General features: G+C 41.6%; 1 protein-coding gene across 4 annotated transcripts in view; it reads right to left on the reverse strand.

Annotated features, from left to right (window-relative positions):
- The window catches only part of strn3 (striatin, calmodulin binding protein 3), a 25,976-nt gene extending 5,495 nt beyond the window's left edge, over positions 1–20,481 (reverse strand). For 2 of the 4 annotated variants that reach the window (XM_044375938.1, XM_044375937.1), the window contains exons 1-7: positions 19,984–20,481; positions 4,032–4,135; positions 2,837–2,910; positions 1,875–1,953; positions 1,118–1,279; positions 813–951; positions 1–12 (exon numbers count right to left, since the gene is read on the reverse strand). The exon at positions 1–12 is cut by the window's left edge. In XM_044375938.1, coding sequence (XP_044231873.1) covers positions 1–12; positions 813–951; positions 1,118–1,279; positions 1,875–1,953; positions 2,837–2,910; positions 4,032–4,135; positions 19,984–20,268 — 855 coding nt within the window. In that variant the 5' untranslated portion in view covers positions 20,269–20,481. Of the gene's footprint in view, positions 13–812; positions 952–1,117; positions 1,280–1,874; positions 1,954–2,836; positions 2,911–4,031; positions 4,139–15,279; positions 15,358–19,752; positions 19,783–19,983 lie in introns of those variants that run through there. The other 2 variants (XM_044375939.1, XM_044375940.1) reach the window with 2 other exon arrangements.
- Positions 20,482–21,458: the final 977 nt, after the last annotated feature.

Below are 21,458 nucleotides of genomic sequence, written 5' to 3' on the forward strand. Positions count from 1 at the left end.
CTCGTTCCCCACCTGGAGGAGGAGGAGGAGGAGGAAGAGTAGAAACAGAGGAGAGGAGGAGGAGTAGAAACAGAGGAGGAGGAGGAAGAGTAGAGACAGAGGAGGAGGAGGAGGAAGAGTAGAGACAGAGGAGGAGGAGGAGGAGGAGTAGAAACAGAGGAGAGGAAGAAGAGTAGAAACAGAGGAGGAGGAGAAGAAGACACAAAACAGGTGAGGAGACGGCAGAGGAGGAGTTAAAACAGTAGAGGAGACAGAATGAGAAGGAGGAGACAAAGTAGGAGAGAGGACGACACGAGAGAGGAGAAGGTGGTGAGGAGGAGGAAGAGGAGAAAGAATGAGGAGTAGAGGAGAAGGTGAGGAGACGAAAGAGGAAAAGGGAAAGGAGGGAAAACCCAGCAAGGAAAAGGGATGAAGAGTGAGGAAGTAAAGACATGACAGAGGGAGAGATGGATTAGAGAAGAACAGGAGGGAAGTATTTATTTAAACCCAGCTGTGACTAGTGTATAAATAGTTACTGAGTGTGTGTGTGTGTGTGTGAGAGTGTGTGAGAGTGTGTGTGAGAGAGTGTGTGAGTGTGTGAGAGTGTGTGAGTGAGTGTGTGTGTGTGTGAGAGTGTGTGAGAGTGTGAGAGTGTGTGTGAGTGTGTGTGTGTGTGAGAGTGTGAGAGTGTGTGTGAGTGTGTGTGTGTGTGTGAGAGTGTTTGAGAGTGTGTGTGAGTGTGTGTGTGAGAGTGTGTGTGTGTGTGTGTGAGTGTGAGTGTGTGAGAGTGTGTGAGTGTGAGTGTGTGTGTGAGTGTGTGTGAGTGTGTGTACCTTGGTCTTGTGTTTCTTGGCTCGGTGGTGTTTGTCGGTGCTGATGTCATCCATCAGGTCTCCCTCCTCATCCTCGTCTTCGTCGCTGTCCTCTGCGTTCTCCAGGAAGTTGAACGTCTCCAGAACGTCACCTGGATTCCTGAATCCATAAAAACACACACAGTCATACGTGACCTCTGTCTGACCTCAGCACCTGTGTGTGTGTGTGTATGTGTATATGTGTGTGTATGTATGTGTGTGTGTGTGTATGTATGTGTGTGTGTGTGTATGTATGTGTGTGTGTGTGCGTGCGTGCGTGCGTTGACCTCTTGCTGTCCTTGCGGCGCTCCGTCCCGTTGATCAGGTGCTGCAGGTTCTTGTTCTCCACGGATCCGTTCTGCTCGGAGCCCGACAGGCCGAGCAGAGAGCGAACCCTCTGAGTACGAACGTCCAGGATGGTGTCTGTGTATCCTACTTCCTGCAGGTACCTGAACACACACACACACACGCACACACACACACACACACACACACACACGCACACACACACGCACACACGGATCAATACCTACAGTCCCAGCAGCACTAGCAGCAGATAACAGAATAACATCCTGATCCAACACGCTGGTGTTTTTAGCAGCTAGAAATGTTTCTACTGAGCTGAAAGTAGAAACAGTAAAAACATTAGAAACTGTTTGGAGCTTTTTACTGACAGGGAATAATTCTACACACGTTCATCTCATTATTTGACACTTTGGCCACGTTTAATATGAACATCCGACATTATAACATGATATATACATGACTGAAAATAAGGGAAAGCATCGTAGATCCCCTTTAAAACTCTCTAGTCTAGTTTTTGATTACTTTATTTTATTCACTTATTGTATTCATGTTGTAAAATTACATTTTATCTGTTAATATTAAGTTGATGTTATTTGTTGTTGTTTTTTGTATTTCCATTTCTTCTTCTTTTCCTTTTGTTTTGATATTTTTTATTTCTCGCGTGCATTAATCTCAGAGTGTTTTACTGTTTACTTGTTTTATTATGGGAATAATAAAGTTTGATTGATTGATTCTTACTGTCTGAGTAGTTGTCTTCCTTGTTTCCAGGTGAGCTGACTGTTGGCGGGAACAGCAGAGACCTCGGAGTCTTTGGTGTCTAAAAGGACAAACACACGAAAAATAGACAACAATGAAATACTGATTAATACTTCCATATCTGTAGTGTGCTGTGCTTCTATGATGATGAAAGCTGTATATTTTAATTACACTGTATAACCAGGGACAGGAGCTGAACATTAGCGAATTGCATCGTCCTTATAAAATAAAATAAAAATAAAGAAATCCTGCTGGACGCTTGTAGATCAATACTGATCTGATACACTGATCAATACTGACCCCAGACTGACCTCATTACACAGGTCAGGAAATCACATTAAACCTGCACTTCCACTCATCAGAAACATGATGTGAACATGAACTCTGACATATTATCAGCTTTAAGTTGATATGTTGAACTTATTTCCACATCCAGCAGTTACGCAGCGACGTTATCGTTCATGTGGAGTCGTGTTTGTGTCCACCTGGTGAATGTTTCTGCTCTCTACCAACTCCTGAGGGAAATATCTGGCTCTTTAGCTGCTAAATGCTCCACTATGTTCACCAGCTAGTCTACAGCTAACTGTGTCTGTTTAACCTTTTAATGACATTACATGTTTTTCTCTTATATTCCTGCAGCACTGACACTCTTCTATCCATTCATACACACAACATACTGATCCACATACAGTATGTTCACACTATATTCACGTGGAAGAGGAGGAAAAGTGAGGCGAGGAAGAGGAGGAGGAGGAGAGAAAAGCAGGATATAAAGCTGAGTATTAGAAGAGATTAAAGAGGAGGAGGAGCAGAGTGTGATGTGGATGTAAAACTCTGCAGAGTTTCAGATGTGAGCAGTAAGAAACGTCTTCAACACATGGTCCTGCAGAGAGGAACAACTCTACCAGGACGTGTAAACGTCCCGACCGACACACGTCACCCACCTGATTCAAAGCTTGGCATCTTCATCTCTCCTTGGTTTAACTCTGTTCCGTATTTTAACTTGTGATATTTTGCTCTGTGGAGGAAACAGAAAATACGTTTTAACTTCTATTAAACAGAAAAATACAACAAACAGCTTAAACAAGACTTTAAATCACTGCATCCTGAACATGCTCAGGAGGAAGACTGTGTGATGTGATAGAAAGCTCTAGAACAGCTACTAAATGGACCTTAAGGTTGGACTTCTTAAATCGATCGTAATTTTCATAACTATTTAATTGCTGTAGTCGACTTTTCAGTGACAACACTACAGATTAGCTGGTTACATCTTCATATGAAGTCAGTGAGTTTAGAGAACTGGGAATAACTAATCAATGAATGAACCGATCACTGCTGGCTGCAGAGTTAACAGACACTGGGAGATCAAACTGGGCTTAACCTTCCATGGGAATGTTGTTATTATCATTTTAATGTTCAAGTTTCCCATCAGAACACGAACGCATCACTGCTGCACATTATATTATTATATATGCTGGTATAGTTATTATACCAGTTATTATACCAGTTATTATACCAGTTATTATGAGTTATTATACCAGCTATTATACCAGTTATTATACCAGTTATTATACCAGCTATTATACCAGTTATTATACCAGCTATTATACCAGTTATTATACCAGTTATTATGAGTTATTATACCAGCTATTATACCAATTATACCAGTTATTATACCAGCTATTATACCAGTTATTATACCAGCTATTATACCAGTTATTATACCAGCTATTATACCAGTTATTATACCAGTTATTTTGAGTTATTACACCAGTTATTATACCAGTTATTATACCAGTTATTATGAGTTATTATACCAGTTATTATGAGTTATTATACCAGTTATTATACCAGTTATTATACCAGTTATTATGAGTTATTATACCAGTTATTATACCAGTTATTATACCAGTTATTATACCAGTTATTATGAGTTATTATACCAGTTATTATACCAGTTATTATACCAGTTATTATGAGTTATTATACCAGTTATTATGAGTTATTATATCCATCAAGTCTGCAGAGATGAGCTGAAAGCAGCAGTGATGAAGGTGTAATCTTGTTGTGATGAGTGATGTGTTTATGTTGATGTTGATGTTTATGTTGATGTTTATGTTTATAAGAGTCATTTCTCACCTTTCCTGCTTTAATGCGTATTCTAACATCTTTATTCTTCTGACCAGGTCGTTCTTCAGGTTCTCCTGACCTTTCCTCTCGCCCTGCAGGAACGCTATCCTCGCCTGGAGACACACAAACAGACAGGTGATTCATTCATGACGTCATCCTCCAGGTGAGACCAAACATCCGTTAACCCTTTCACCCCCACTGATGCAACATCTGTCATCAATCACACGGTCTCAGTCAGAAACCTTCCAAACCAAACACAGTGTCTGTCCACTGCAGGCAAACATCCATACATCTGCTTAGAAACCAGTCAGAAGTAGTTTCCATGGTTACAGTACAAACAGGAAGTGCTAGGAGCTAATGCAGCATGGCTTCTTATCTTTACATATCTTTGTTCTTATACTCAACATTATAATTGATGTTTCTTTAATCAATACACCTGAACTACAGTATGATTATGAGAAATATAATTCACGTCTTCTCCCAGTTACAGTATAATCAGCTCCCCAGTCTGAGCTCCCATAACAGCCAACAGGAGTCTCATGTTTCACCTGCTGTTCTTCATCATCTCTGGTGTGAAAGTGTCACATCTCAACAGTCCAGTCCTGGTTTTAGTTCAGTTATAAAATCTTATTAACACCACAGAGCGTCTCTACTGATGAAGAGTCCGTCACACTTCAACATGGAGCTGAGTTACGTCATTTAGAGACACGACTGTGTAAAACTTTATAGACTGTCATGTTGTCACGCTGTGTTACTCTGTAAAAAAAAAAAACCAAACTCACAGCCTCATCGACTGCAGCATGGACTCAGCAGGAGGTAGAGGGCGGCCCTGCTGTGAACCAGTAACGTCATAAAACAGTCCCAGATGTGACATTAGATGTAACTGCTGGCGCTGAACAGCCCGACTGAGCCTGAACGCAGCAACTTAATGTGGTTTAATGAAGTGTTGTTTCCATCAGGAAACTGTTTCATGTCTGTGTGGTCTGTTCAGACTCAGCAGGTGTTTGTTAGTGACACACATCCTTCCTATCAGCCGGCACAGCAGATGATTGACGGCGCTCTCCTCCACTCAGGCGTCAGCATGAACCTGATTGGATATGAAAGTGCAGCTCGCTGGGCTGTGATTGGCCTGTTTCTCCTGTTCGAGCAGGACTGTGTAGAAGCAGCAGCAGCAGAGTTCAGCATCACTTCTCCTCTTTGAAGATATTTCAGTGGTTTAATAATCCGGCCGGGAAGAAAAAAAACTCATTCAACTGCAAATTAGGATTTAAAATCCGTCAGTGTGAGGATTCAGAGCTTCTTCTTCTTCTGTGGTGTCTGTTTTCAAACTTACTGAACTTTTTAAACTCTGCAGCAAAAAAGCCAAATTTATCCTGATGATATAAGATGTGGGAACACAGATAATCTCAATATATTTGGTGTTTTTGACATTATTTTTGACATTTTACACATTATCGGTTGGTCAAAAAATGATCAACAGATCAATAACTCTGATAACTGAACCATGTGAGACGGAGGCTTCTGATTGGCTTAACAGCATAGACCATGTTAGGTCACCAGCATACACAAGATGATTAACTGTGTTAGAAAATATCTGGTTCTTTGATCAAAAGTCAAAAGGCACAAAGTAAACTACGACTCCCAAGATGCATTTCAGCAAGAAACATCCAATCACAGAGCTCAGAGGTCAGAGGTCAGTTTTGCTGCTAAAGATCACAAAACACAATCTGCAACTTAAATTGACTTTTAACTTTTTGGGTCATTTGAATTCATCAAGTATGGAGCCACGTTTTATTCTCAACCGCTACGATGAAGCACTTCACTACGATGACATCACTTCCTGTCTAGCTGCTTCACTCGACTCAGTCTCTCGTTCAGCGTTTCTTTCATCGCTCTCTGTGTAAAAAATGAAGCCTGTTCCTGGAGTTTATGCTCCGCTACAGCAGCTGCTGTCAGACATTTAAACATTTATGATTTTAACAAAGTTTAACAAAGATGGAAAAAATAAAAACTACAAACCCACCAGTGTAACTTGGTTTGGTTCATAAAACTGACCAACACTCTGTCTACGGTATTTATCTGTCCTGCTGTTATTACAGACGTCTCTGAGCTCGCCGTGACCCCCCCCTCCCGCCCCCCCCGGTCAACTGTGACATTTAGCCTGTGAATGTCTGGGGCTTCTGGGAAATGGTGTTCGCTAAAAGACACAAATATGGAATAAACAGTGATATTAGATGGTCCTTATCTAAACATATGACGTGAGCTGCAGGACTGTTGACGGTTCTGATCCGAGGCTGTATTTTTACCTCTCTGTGTAGTTACACATGACTCAGAGCTGTTTCAGTATTTAGAGCCGTTTGACAAAATGACAAAAACCTGATTTCTGTGAAACAAGGTTGAAATAATTGAAACAGATGTGCAGAACTCATAAACCTATATGAAGGTTATATAATGCAGGAGAGTCCTGTGTTTCCATGGATGTGAGTTAAGGAAACAACTGAAATGGGGAATAAAGAAAAGAGAAAGAGGAAACACGTCGTCATCCGTCGTCAGAGAAAAAACACTAAAACTTCAACAAATCAACTGTCGACCTGCAAGACTTCATCTGTCTGTCTGTCTGCTGGTCCGTTTGTCCATCTGACCGTCCACCTGTCTGTCTCTCCGAGAGCAGCTGCTCCTGAAACCCAACACTGACGGACGGCTGCAGGGTGACAGCTATTTATACACACACACACACACACACACACACACACACACACACACACACACACACACACACAGCTGAGTGCTCTCTGCCAGGGTGCCCATGGCAACAGGCGGGTTTCGGAGGCAAACCAGGGGTCGCGACTTCCTCTAGTGAAGGTCGCTATGACGACAGAGACACCAGAGGTCCTCCCCGGCCAACCAAGAGAGACAGACAGGCACAATTTTTACTAATCGATTAATCTGTCAATCATTTTATGGATAAAATGTCAGAAAATGGTGAAAAATGTGGATCAATGTTTCCCAACATGACGTCTTCAAATGTTTTGTTTTGTCCACAACTCAGAGATCTTCAGTTTACTGTCACAGGGACGGAAAAAAATGAAAATATTCACATTAAAGAAGCTGCAATCAGAGAATTTGGGTATTTTCTAAAAAAAGAGACTAAAAACAATTACAATATAGTTGTCTATTAATTTCATTTGGCAACTTATGGATAAATGGTTGCAGCTGTAGTTAAGATGCTTTGATCAGATTTATTTCAGTGTTTCAGTCTTGATGAAGGAGCGTTAAATGATCAGCTTCATCGTTTAACGTTATTACAGATATGAAGTCCAGTGTTTACTACGTTTCTGCTTCCTGCTGCTGAAATTCCTCATTGTACATAAAAGTCAGATGAACTCAAAGTGCTCTCTCTCTCTGCTGTGAGCAGCTGACTGGAGCTGCTGGGGAGAGAACGGGAACACAACCACCTTATTTATTCATATTATCTATTTATATCTATGTTCAATAAAAATAGTGTACATTTTCTGTGCTGAGGCGTTTCATTCTTTGACCATTAATACTACATTACTAGAACTATATAACTACAGCTATCTGGGCCTCCAGAGCCTTTCTGCTGTACTCAACGCTTCAAAGCCCTGAAAAAAGGTTCAGGCCGGCGTGTAAATGATCACACACATGACTAAACTATCTGGAACAATTCTAAGCTAGTTTTGGATGGGACATATTATGCTTTTATGTGATTTTCTCTTGTTTAAGTATATCCTGTTATAATGTCAGATGTTAAACATAATGTTAAAGTTTCAAAACTTGAGGTGAACGTATGTAAAAATGCTGCCTGCAAGTCAAAACTCAGGGCTTCAACCTGCCCTCTACGCTTCATTCATGACCTTTTTTTTCTACCATGAAGAAGAGCTGACGTCGGCTCATCGCACATGCCCATAAACAGCCGCCCGTTCTGTATCTTTGGTTGCTAAGGTGGTTGCTAAGGTGGTTGCTAAGGTGGTTGCTAAGGTGGTTGCTAAGGTGTCTCATATTTCAGATGTGATTCAGCTCCAACATGTACGGATGGATCTGACAAGTTGACATTTGGAGTAAAGAAGGAGAAGAAGAAGTGAAATCCTGCTACTATAGTTTGTTTACGTAGCCTCCGGAGCCGGAGGAAGCTTCCTGAAAGCTGACCAATCAGAACAGAGTGGGCTCATCAGGAGGCGGGGCCTTAAAGAGACAGGAGCCTGTTTCAGACAGAGGCTGAACTGAGGGGCTGCATAAAGGACCAGTAGAAGATCAATAAGGAGTTTTTATTCCAGTAGAGCCCCAGAATATAAATATAGAGCTGAATATTTGTTCTTTAAGTTATTCTGCTGACAACTTATTAAACTGACATCAGATTAATGTGAAGAGCTGCAGGTCAGCGAGTGTGTGTGTGTGTGTGTGTGTGTGAACTGGGATGTCTGGGAGGAGGATTACGTAACAAACCACACTAATTCAGCTGTGCACTGATTGGCTGGTTCTGTGATTGACAGCCACAGCTCCACATCACCCCCCCCCCCCTCCCCCTCCCCCTCCCCCCCTCGAGATCCCCCTACATACCACAAGACACACACACACACACACACACCAGTCCTCTGAACTACGCTCAGTATTTCAGCCTCCAGGTTCAGAAACCACTTGATTAGTCTACCACTGAAAGTTAATTGCTACTACTTGGATAATTGAACTGAGCTTCAGGAAAGTGTAACAGGAACTTTTCACTCACTTTCTGACATTTTATACCGAGCGAATAATCGATTAATAATCAAGAAAATAAACTGGCAGTAAATAATCATTGCAGCCGTAAGTGGAAAAAAATGCTGCTTTCCCACACTGTGCTGGTCAGCAGAGCAGTGATGTCACTGTGAGTCATGAACAGTTACAGGAAACTGACCACCGTGACACACACGCATCATGCTTTTACTGCCACTCGCAGGTCTTTTTCCTCGCTGTAGTTCATGATGTGTGATTGATGAGCTGACAGTGTTTGAACTGTGTGTACTTGTCAGTTTTTTTTTTTACTGTTGCTGGGACTCCTCAGACTTTAGTTAATGTTTGTTGTGTCGCTGCACTTTGAGTCGAAGCTCTTTTCCTGACGACGTATTGATCCGGAGGTCACCAACAGTCTGTACATACGTTTAAATACACGATTTATATGTAAAAATCACTTTTCAGACACAAACTAACACCAGGATTATACAGTATAACCATATTTAAATATATTATGATACTATAGATCACACCACCTGTTGTTGTGTCAGGATTTCCTTAAATAGCAGATTTTCACAATAAAACACATCAAACAGCTTCTGTGTTTATTTTCTTACACACTTGTGGTTCCTACTTTATCTTACAGGCTTATTAAAAGCTTATTACAGATGTTTTATCATCAGTGTGTCTCACTCAGAATAACTAGAAATACAAATACTATTCCTGTAGTGTCTTTGAACATCATCTGTGACTTGAAAACATCAGATTTTAAATAAAAACATGAGCGTCGTGGTCAAAGTTCAGTAATAAAATCCTCTCCTGAGTCTCAAACAGAGCAGATTCACATTTCTCTCCTCCGTTTGTTTCCATGTTGTGTTTCCGCAGCGTTCGATACCGTAGTTACGCGTCGAAAAAACAGACGAGAAACATAAAAATAAACTTGCTGTTGCTGTGACGCTTGTGAAGCTGCGGCTGATGTGTCGATAATAAACGCGGCGCTGATAAAAGATGTCGACGGTATCTGTTCCGTCAGATGAAGCTTCATGATCCGTCATCTGATCTTTAATATTCAGACAGAAAGAAAAACTTTCACCTCGCGTCATTCGTGCAAATGTTTTGAGTTTATTTGTCCCACAGACGCCAAACGTTCATTATTTCCAGCTGCTTGATTGTGAAGATTTACTTTTCTGTGTCGTATGTGTCACTAAACTGAATATTTGAGGTTTTATTCTGTTAATCAGAGTAAATAATCAATATGAAGACGTTAACTTGAGCTTCAGGAAATTATGACGAATTTTCTGACATTTTATAACAAACAAACAATCTATTAATAGGGAAAATAATCAATAGATTAATTGATAATGAGCTCTAATTAAAGGACAATTCTGCTTTAAACCAATGTCAACAACTTCAAATGTCTTTTTTTTTATCTGATCAGTCAAAGATATTCAGCTGACTGTTTCCTCTTTCATATCCAACAAACCATTAGTCAATTATCAAAATGATCAATTATTAAAGAAGCTGCAGATTAATTCTATCAATTGATTAACTAATTGTCACAGTTGTAGTTGTGATCCTGTCAGTTTCAACCAGTTTAACCAGCAGATTGAACCATTAATCCAGTTTGTTGTGTTGTGTTTAAGACGTGATTGATCCTCAGACCAGCTGGAGGCGTCGGGATTACGTCACACCTGTCGGTCCTGATCAATGTGCTGCTGAAGCTTTAGTTAGACGCTGTGTGTGTGTGTGTGTGTGTGTGTGTGTGTGTGTGTGTGTGTGTGTGTGTGTGTGTGTGTGTGTGTGTGTGTGTTCACAGCCAGGTTGTTTGGATCTGACGAGTGTGTTCTCAGATCACGTCCCCTCCCGTCCCCCTCCCGTCCCGCTGCACCTGGTGAGCATGAATCAAGCGCTCCCTAGAGAGCCGGAGTGAGAGGCAGTGAGGTCAGAGGACGGCAGGGGTGTGTGTGTGAGAGAGAAGTGAGCTCAGTGGCCCAGATTTACCCGGCTGACAGATTTACTCAGGCCGAAGGTGGGGGGGGGGGGGGGGGGGGGGGGGGGGGTGATCAGGGCCGATCCTCCGAACAACTGCATCATTAACACACAATCTATTTATAAAAATCAATTTCGACAATCATCAAATAACTAAAAATATTAAGTGTAAACCAGCGATCAAAAGTTGTCGTGTTCTCGTCTCTTCAGATTGTGAATGACAGGCGGCTGAACCTCCGCCTGCTGGTGTGAGTGTGTGTGTGTGAGAGTGTGTGTGTGTGTGTGTGTGTGTGTGTGTGTGTGTGTGTGTGTGTGTGTGTTGGAGTTATTTCAGGTCGGTCTACTTTTAGCGTCCAGCTGGGATCGGGCTGTCAGAGCAGGGCCCAGTAGGCCAGGACGCCTAATTACAGCCTGCCGTCCCGCAGCTTTGCCCTCTTTACCAAAAACATGTAGTTACCACGGCGATGCCACAGTCACACACCTACACACATCCATGAGACCCCCCCCCCCCCCTCCAGGTACACCTTGACCTTTGAACCCTGCACTACGACTCGAGCTGCTCTGAGTTCAGCCCAGAAAACAACATCATGCTCTTATAATATTCATCTTCTATCAATGAAGTGACTAATCAATAGACAATAAATTAACTGCCAACTCTTTAGATAACTGATTGTTTTTCTGATGCTTTCTTTTGGTCCTTCTCTCAACTATCAGTGTTTTCTAAAAGATAAATACTCCACAAACCCAGAGAGTCACATGACAACACTTCCACAACCTTCCAAGACTTTTCTGACCGTCTGGATGAAGAAGATTCAGCTAACGATCGTTCATCAATGATTCGATCGACAGAAAGTTTTGTTGCTTTCAGCTTCTCCACTGTGAGAAATTTGATGCTTTTTTTTTGTCATATTTGAATCTAAGATGAAGTTTGTTTACAAGCTGTTGAAGCTGTAAACAGAAACCGTGTTCCTGCACATGCTCAGTAGCGTCTGCCGTACACAGAACTACTCTCCAGAGACTGAAAACATGATGCTGTTATTAGTCTTTGGAGCCGTTTCTAAACAAACTAACGTGACCAAACTCTTGATGATGAAGGAACATGTGACCCAGAGCAGCGCTGTGACTCACTGACGGGTTTTTTAATCAGATATATCAGCTTTGATACAAACACACGATACTCGTTAGGAGATCAGTTCACTGTTGGTTTGGATCCAAACAATAAATGATGTAATCAGACGACACCAACAGCTTCATTTGATCAATTTAAATAGTGAAACACTGGAAAACGTTCAAGTTTCAAACTGACACTTGTCCATGTGAGCGGAGGAGCTTCCTGCTACCATGGCAACGGTGTTTACTGCATGTCTGATAGTTTGATCTGATCACAATCACAGAAAGCTTTAAGATTAACGAGACGCCTTTAACTTCACTACAAAACAAACATCAGCTGTTTTATTTCCGTTCTGGTTTCCAGAAGCAGCAGTTTGACGTTCTGGCTTTAAAATCGACTAATTATCAGAAGAGCAGCTGATTAATTTTCTGTGGGTTGATTAATGGCTGCAGCTCTGGATGTTTCTTCTCATATGAAGGTTAACTGACAGGCTGCTGTTTTCTCCTCCTCGCTCTAACAGCAGCAGCTCACATAGAAACCGAGCATCAATATTTTACATCTTCAGGTGCTTTTAACCAGCCGGGACAGTAAAGACTCATCTGCTGCTTCCTGTGAAGCTCTAACAGGACAAATCAGAAACCAGAGTATACTTAAAACAATGATTTATTAAAACTAAAAGAGGACGATGATGCAGGAGGAAGGAGAGAGAGACTCCTTCATCAGTATCCAGAGAGCAGCAGCAGCAGCCTCGGAGCTGAACCTGCTTCACCAACAACAAACAGAGCTGTGTGTGTGTGTGTGTGTGCAGGGTGTGAAAGGGAAGCAGGGCGTGAATATCGTGATAATACCGTGTTGAAACTGCGGGCAGGGCGCAATCTGTCGACTCGACCCAGAGTACACACACACAAACAAACACGGACAAAGTGAAGCGTCGCTTCGTTTCACTGCAGAAACACTGAGTCACATCAGACTGTTTCTACAGTCGAACTTTATCTCCTTCCACCACATCTGAAGAAGTGTGAAGATTAAAAAGCATCTGCAACGTGTGAGACGGGATTATTGGTGACTATAAAGACACAACAACAACAACAGTCACCATGGTGATCTTTGTGATTTCCTGTCATGTGACCGTGACGTCAGAAACGCAGCAGACGGATCAGAGAGGCAGTCAGACTCTGCTGAGAGTGACGAGGAGTCAATAAATCCACAATAAAATCAATTAACTACTGTTTTTATGATGGAATCATTGTTTTGAGTCATTTATTAATAGAAAGACGTCTCAGGCTTTGAAATAAAAACATTTTACAGACCGACTGATCAGCTGATTGAGAAAATGAAATAACTGTCAGTTGCAGCTTTTTACATTCAAACTCACTCAGGATTCAGTCGTTTTCATTCACACGTTTCTGTTTCTGCTGTCAAACATCTCAACAAGTATAAAACGTTGGATTGATTAATCTGATCAAAGCTGATCACATCTATTAATCAACAGAAACACAGCTCAGAGCGGGGCGATCTGTGAAACGCAGGATTGAAACATGATGTTTATAAAGATAATAAAACAGCTGCAGCACCTTCATCATCCTGCTGTAAAATATATAAATATATCATCTCTCACAGCCGCTGACTGAGTTTAATCAGCAGCACAAACAGGCAGAACAACAGTCGGACTGTTTCTACGCAGCAGGTAGAGACGAACCGACGGTCTGAGCAGCCGCCTGCGGTCACAACAGTCACACCTGGAAACACGAAACTGATCACAGCTAACGTAGCAGCTAGCATCTCTGCTACGCTTTCACTACAAATAACGTTGTTGTGCATATTATAATAACTCGACGAGATTTTACACATCGTGCAAAAACAAAAAAACCACCGAAGAATCAAAGTAAGTTGATTTATCGGCTTCACACGTTGTTTTAAACTCCGACTGTATAAAATCTTCCTGTTTGTTATGTGAATTATCAGCTCAAAGCCATCAAGAAAATAATCAGCAGATTAATCGATAATGAAACTAATCTTTAGTTTCAGCCCTACACCAGTTGAGTCTGCAACCATCGATTATTTTGATTTTTGGCTGATCTGCTGATTGTTTCCTTGACTTTAAGATTATTATTTTGTTTATAAAAAGTCAGTAAATTCTGTAAAATGTTTGTTATAATTTCTTCTGTCGGCTCAACAGTTAAAAACCCAAAGAAATTTAAACATAAAAGCTTCAAATTGTCACATTTGAGAAGAAAATATTGACTATTTTTGCTTTAAAAAAATATATTATTCAATGATCAAACTTCCTGTCAGTCTAATCCTGAACAGGTTTACTTTCATTCACATTTAAGTTCAAATGTGAAACATAAAGAATCATTTCCTGCCTCAGCTAACAGTGACGTCCTGTCAATCATCTTATCAATAACTCTGATCAGGATGCGTCACACCAACATGCAGACGTGTTTCCCATCATGCTCTGCTGCTTCCTGCTTCCTCTGACTGAAGATTTTAACCGGAGACTCATTTAGTGGTTCTGATGCTTCCTGTCAATCATCTACAGGTGCAGGTGTTGACCTTTGACCTCTATGATGTCAGAGAGGTCAGTGACTCGGTCTGACTGGATAACAGCTGAGGTCAGATCACTGAGAGTAAATGTTTGTTGTTGCATTTTTATCAATTTCCCCCCCAAAAAACTGTAATTGATTAAATGTTTCAGTCATTTTTGAAGCTCAAACATCAGAAATCTGCTGGTTTCAGTTTCTCAGACGGAAACAGAATCACCTGTTAGACTTTTATTATACATATATCTATCTATCTATCTATCTATCTATCTATAGCCTTATTTATCTTTCTTCACATTCATGCAGGTAGAAGTAGGAACTGTTTGTTTTTATCATTATTATTATTTTCTTAATGTTGAACCTGGAACATGATGGAATCCGGTTCTGCTGTTTAACATGTAAAACTATAAAAAAAGAAACAGAAAATCCAGCCTGTAAAATGACTCAACTCTGTGACATCTTGGAGTTTTCTAGATAAAGTATTATTGTGGAGAACGTGTGTCGGTTTATCGGCAGTAAACGGCGGCGGGAACGTCGGAGCTCGTCTCTCAACGTCGACACCTTCGCTTGTTTTTTTTTCTTCCTGGTTTGTTTCTTATCAGGAACTCTGACGGAGTCATGCTGAAGGCATCCAGTGTCACACCGCAACAAGTCCCAGCAGAGCAAACACAGAATGTACTGAGATCCTGTCATTACACACACACACACACACACACACACACACACACACACACACACACACACACACACACACACACACACACGTCTGCCTGCTGCAGGGTGTGTTATGACAAAGCCATGAACACATTTCAGCACTTCATGCTATCTCACACACACCTACACACACACACACACACACAACTGCAGCCTGAATGAACAAACCTACAGCGTGAAACAGTCGGAGGAAGGTTGAAGGAACAACAACAACACGCTGTAGCTGCTCATCGGTGAAACAAACATGTCGATCAGCTGGATGTAGAAAGTTTCTGATTTCTTTTCTGTGTTCAGCAGGAAGCAAATTCACAAACTGACTTCTGATGTTGATACTGGAGACAAGCGGCGACCTTTCAGTCTGATACTGTTAACATGTGATTCAGGAGGAAGCTGGAGAGGTTGTGCTCAGTAGCTCCAATAATTTATTAAATATACAGTAACGTGCAAAAGTTAAAAGCACTTTAAACGTTTAGATTCTGTTCTATAATGAATAAAAACCATCAGGAGGCGTCTGATCATCTGCAGCAGGACAACAAACATCCGTCCACAGTCATAAAGATCTATCATCAGTCTCTGATCTCAACATCATGGAGTCAGTCTGAACATGAAGACACAGAAGAAGAACTGTGGCGACTTCTCCGAGATGCAGGAACACTGAGGAGAACTGCTGCTGATTTAAAGAGCAAATACTGATTTACTTTAAGTTTCTGCTGTTTACTCAACTTAGGATCAAATTAACTGATCAATAAAAACTATTCATGGCCTTATTTTTATAGAGTTTGGCCGATATATAAAAATGTTCAAACTGGTTTGATATGAAGCCGAACTCTGCACCAGACTGGAGATACTGAGTTCTACCAGCAGGTGTTGCAGGTGACTGAGCTGCTGTGGGTGAAACATAAAGAGCCTGAACGTCAGTCAGTCTTTATTTCTCATAACGATCATTCAACTTCACTTTTCTTCTTGTGTTTGGGTTCTGTGTGTAGTTGCAGTGTTTCCAGTTTAACAGCCAGAAACGGCACAGCACAGCTATGCTAACAATGCTAGCTATGCTAACTAGCTGCTAGCCGCCGTGCAGGCTGGTAAATGATCCGCCGCGTCCCTTTATATCTGCCAGTTGTCTTCAAAACACAAACTGCTCTCAGACTGCTGGAAGCAGCCCGGTCGGGTTCACCGGGGTTATCGGTTAGATCTGCACCGTCAGCCTGGGTCGGCCCAGGTCGGCCCGGTTCAGCCCAGGTCGGCCCGGTTCAGCCCAGGTCGGCCCGGGTCAGCCTCCCTCCTCCAGCTCGTCTGTAGCGGCCAGCAGCAGCCTCCCTGTCAGTGTCACAGCCTCTTTAAGAGACTCTTAGACGTCTCATTATGATAAACGCCGGTTCAGTCGGTTCATATGAAATCAAACCGGTTTAAGAAACCAACCCAACCCTCAACAGTACTGTATATATACACACACATAACGTCTTTATACTTATTTATACTTAGGTTAAAAAAAATCAATACAAAAAATATGATTTCAAACTGGTGTGAAAGTGATCCTTAACCAGTAACCTTGTGGTTGGGATGGTTGCTTCAGCTTCTCACCAACATGAGTCAATTATAAACACATTAACACCAACAGACCAGTCAGACTGACCGCATGAAAACCAGTTAACACTGGAAGCAGAGGAGTCAGACTAAACAACTGAAAAAGAGAAAAGCATCACTGGGAGTCTACAGCCTCTCTGCAGTGATACTATTATACAGTTCAACGGAGTTTGATCCAATCTATCAGTGTTTAAACTGCTCTGCTTTGATGAAGAGGTACTTGATCCTGTCTGACAGAGACGACATCACAAACTGTCTGAGTGTGAAAACAACACGTAAACACACCTGAACTACAGCAAAACACTTCAATCTCACATGTTTACTGGAAAATTATTAGAAACATGCAAAACAGCTCCTACACTCCTATAATCCATTCAGGTTACAAGACTTTATAATAACAACATGAAGCTACCGGACGTTTACAGGACTGTTATATGAATCATAACGAGACCAGCAGAGTCATTAATCTGCCATTTATTCAACAAACTCAGACGTACTTCAAACAACACTGGAACTCAAGTACTGTACTTAGATACAGTATTTGAGGTACTTGTACTTTACTTGAGTATTTCCATGTGATGCTACTTTCTACATTTCAGAGGGAAATATTGTACTTTCTACTCCACTACATTTATTTGACAGCTTTAGTTACTTTTCAGATGAAGATTTGACACAATGGATAATATAACAAGCTTTTAAAATACAACACATTGTTAAAGATGAAACCAGTGGTTTCCAACCTTTTTGGCTTTTGACGTCTTACAAAAAGCAGTGTGTAGTCGGGGTCACATTTCACATGTCTATGAGTTGTTAACAGCTCCACCAAATAGTGATTTTTCCCTCTAAACTTCTCACATGCTTTCATTTCAATAAATGTCCAAATGATCCAATATTTCAGCAAAAATCAAAGATTAGAGAAAAAGTCCAAAAACTGAAAACAGATTTGTGTATCAGAACTTTGTTTTTTCTTCTTTCCTCTCCCATTAATCATCTCACCACCCCTCAGATTTATCTGCTGACCCTTTGGAGGGGCCCCGACCCCTAGGTTGGGAACCACTGGACTAAACTAGCTAACTGTATATAAAGTAGTGTAAACTAGCTCCACCTCCAGCAGCTACAACAGTAACATGCTGCTCTAACACTGATGCTTCACTATTAATAATCTAATGATGTCATATATAATAATATATCAGTCAGAGGGACCAAACCACTACTTTTACTGCAATACTTTAACTACATCAAGCTCATAATACTTATGTACTTTTACTGCAATACTTTAACTACATCAAGCTTATAAAACTTATGTACTTTTACTGCAATACTTTAACTACATCAAGCTCATAATACTTATGAACTTTTACTGTAGTAGGTTACTGTACTTTCACTTATAGTGGAGTACTTTTTACATGGCTGTACTGGTACTTCCACTTAAATAAAGGATATCTCGGTATATCTAGATCTGGGTATTTCTTTCTCTCAGGCTGGTGATCAGACATTAGCAACATTAGCAACGTTAGCAGCTAGTTTAGGGGCTAGCGTGACAAACCAAAATGGCTGCAAACAGAGATTAGCCGACAGTCAGCTGGATTCACTTCTGCTTTACTAACGACTGACTTCATGTCCACAATAAAAGGTTTCAGTTTTCACATATTATAGGGTGAATAAAAACTCACAAGCTAAAAGAGGAGAGTGACAACACCAGTGAATGCTAAGAGCTGTGAAGCTAACGGCTAACGGCTAACGGTAACCCGGAGCTGAAGTCAGTTTCTGATTCGGAGTTAAGGGAAACATAAATAACGACATTTAAAGACTTTTTGTTTTGTGTTTCTTATTTTTCTGCTTGGTCAACAAAAAACAGACAAAACAGTTTGTAAAAACAAAAACTGTTTGGTGGTTTTATGTGTCTGTCAAAAATATCAATTAAAATAATAATACTGATATTTAGCAGCTGAATCTTGTTTTTTCACCACTTACACTTGTGAAAAACTGTCAGACATCATAGCAAAAAGCATCAACACTGTTTAAAGCCACTTTCAGATTTGTGAAACCTTTATTTTTCTTATGAAAACAGAAAAAAGGGCGATTTGACAACTTTTTTACCCCTCCTCCCAAAAAAGCACTTTACTTAGACTCGTCAAATCTGGACTGCGTTATTATTACTATCATTATTGTTATTAATAATATCATTCTTAAGATTTGATGAGTTTAAGTATAGTGTTTTTTGGTCTGGATCTGTTTAGATGTGGTCTTCTTTCTTTATCTTCATTTGGTCTGTTTTTGTTAACCAAGCAGAACAATAATTAACAAACAAACAAAAAGAAAAACAGTCGCTAAATATCATTACTCTCGCTTTTTATTGATATTCATTATATTTCATTCATTCAAACCTCGGAAATCACCCAGGCTTCCTTCGTTTCTAATGATGTCGAGATACAGAGTTCAAAAATAAGAGTTAGTAATAAATGATGTAAGTTTGAATAGATCAGAAGACAGAACTCAGTGAAAACACCTGTAGACTGAGGTGAAGAGGTCTGAGATGTTCAGCTGTAGTCACACTGTTGATCTGAAGGATGTTCAAGATTAGTAAAAGTGTTTGGTCACATAAACTAAAGACAGATTTTTCATTACATCTACAACCACCAGTTGTTCTTTATAACAAACTGTTATCTTGTCTGTTTTTGTTTTCCACGCAGAACAATAACAAACAGAAAAAACAACAACAAAAAATATCACCAAATATTATTATTTAACTTTTCCCTTGACGTCAAATCAGAAACTAACTTCGGCGTCTCGAGCGTTAACCCGTTAGCTTCGCCGCTTAGCCGTTAGGTTACAAACATTCCGGTTAGCCGTTACCGTTCGTGGCAATTTAAGGCGATTATTCTCTTAAACGGGAAGAGGAAAATCTACTGTGGTTAATTACTGTGTCACGGCAACATCTTTGTTTTCAGAAAACATTTAACTCCACCCCATCCCCGGCTGTTGTTGTTGCTCTCAGCCGGCGCTAACCTACCCGCAGCTCGGCCCTCTCCACCTCCCTCAGCCGGGGCTAACCTACCCACAGCTCGGCCCTCTCCACCTCCCTCAGCCCGGGCTAACCTACCCACAGCTCGGCCCTCTCCAGCTCCCTCAGCCCGGGCTAACTGACCCACAGCACGGCCCTCTCCACCTCCTTCAGCCCGGGTCAACCTACCCACAGCTCGGCCCTCCTGTCTACCTCCCTCAGCCCGGGCTAACATAACGTTACCCGCGGCTAGGCCCTCTCCACCTCCCTCAGCACGGGCTAACCTACCTGCAGCTCGGCCCTCTCCACCTCCCAGTGCGCCCTCTCCATCTCGAAGCGGGCCCATTCGTGCTGAATGTAGTGCAGGATACCGGGAATGGTGTACTGCTGCTGCGGCCGGGGCAGCTCGTCCGGCTGGTGCGGCACCATGACTCCTCCGCCGCCGCTGCTACCGCTGCCGCCTCCGATCGGCGGGGTCGCGCCGCTGCTGCTACCCGGCTGCTGCTGCTGCTGCGGCGGCTGCCGCGGGGCTCCCGCTCCGGCCCCTCCTCCTCCGCCGGGCTGCTCATCCATGTTTGTTTTTATTTAGAAAAGTAGAAGTAAAGTCCCGCTGAATGATTCCCGTCCCCCCCTGGAGCCCGTGTCTCCGCTCCGCCGCGGTGTGAGAGGCTGGCTGCCGCCGGAGCGCTGCGGTGATGCGGCTGCTGTGACGCGGTGTCTGTGTGTGGAGCTAACCGGCCGCCATTACTGCTGTCTCTCTCCCGGTCACCCGGCCGCGCTGCATGCCGGGATAGATCCGTCCTGTCATCCAAACACACTGAGCCGCGTTCGCAGCACAGGAGAAAGCGTCGGAAATCTCAACTCCCATCTGATTCCAGCAGCAGTGAACTACAATTTATTAGAAATTCTACAGACTACAGATTCTACACACACACACACACACACACACAAATAAATAAATACATAAATAAATAAATACAAATGATGAAAAGTTGAAAAACAGTAGTCCAGCCACACACACTGACTCATCATAATCCTGAGAAAAGTTTTCTTCTCGAGGTGGAAACAGCAGTGACTGATCTCAGGTCAGATCTGGTGGTTTGTTCCAGAGAGCAGATGCTTCGTCTGCAGACCTGGACAGACTGTAGTCAGTGAGCAGGTCAGATAATATACGTGGACCAAAAAAACTAATTGATTAATTGAGAAAATAATCGCCAGGTTAATCTATAATGAAAATTATCTTTAGTTGCAGCTACATTTGATAATAATGCATGAGTCAAATCAAGTAGATATCTTTCAACGTTACAGTCTTTTTAGTGCCAAAGTCCCTCTTTTTGTTACTACACTTCCACCGCAGCTCAACAGGGAAACACAAAGACTGTAAATGTGTCAGATATCCACTTGATCTGACTAACTCAGACTGCTGAAGCCTCATATAAGCTTCACATCAACTTTTAAATGACTGTGTGGACACACTGTGGATTTTGGCCTCCATCACTTACGTTGTGAAAAATTGTGAATCGTCCTTTAAAGCCACTATTTGTAGACTTTGTATGATTTTGTTGCCTCCCAGTGGTTGAACAGTGACATCAACAGTGATGTAAAGCAGAGCTGCAGCCAGAATGTTAGAAAAACTGAAATCCAAACAGAACCTCACACACAAAAAGTCTGATTAACCATCTATAAAACTCTAAAATTAAACAAAATATTAACATTGTATGAATTCAATGATCTATTTAGACAGATAGATATATGATTAATGT

This window comes from Thunnus albacares, chromosome 15, assembly GCF_914725855.1.
Source record: "Thunnus albacares chromosome 15, fThuAlb1.1, whole genome shotgun sequence".
NCBI lineage: Eukaryota > Metazoa > Chordata > Actinopteri > Scombriformes > Scombridae > Thunnus > Thunnus albacares.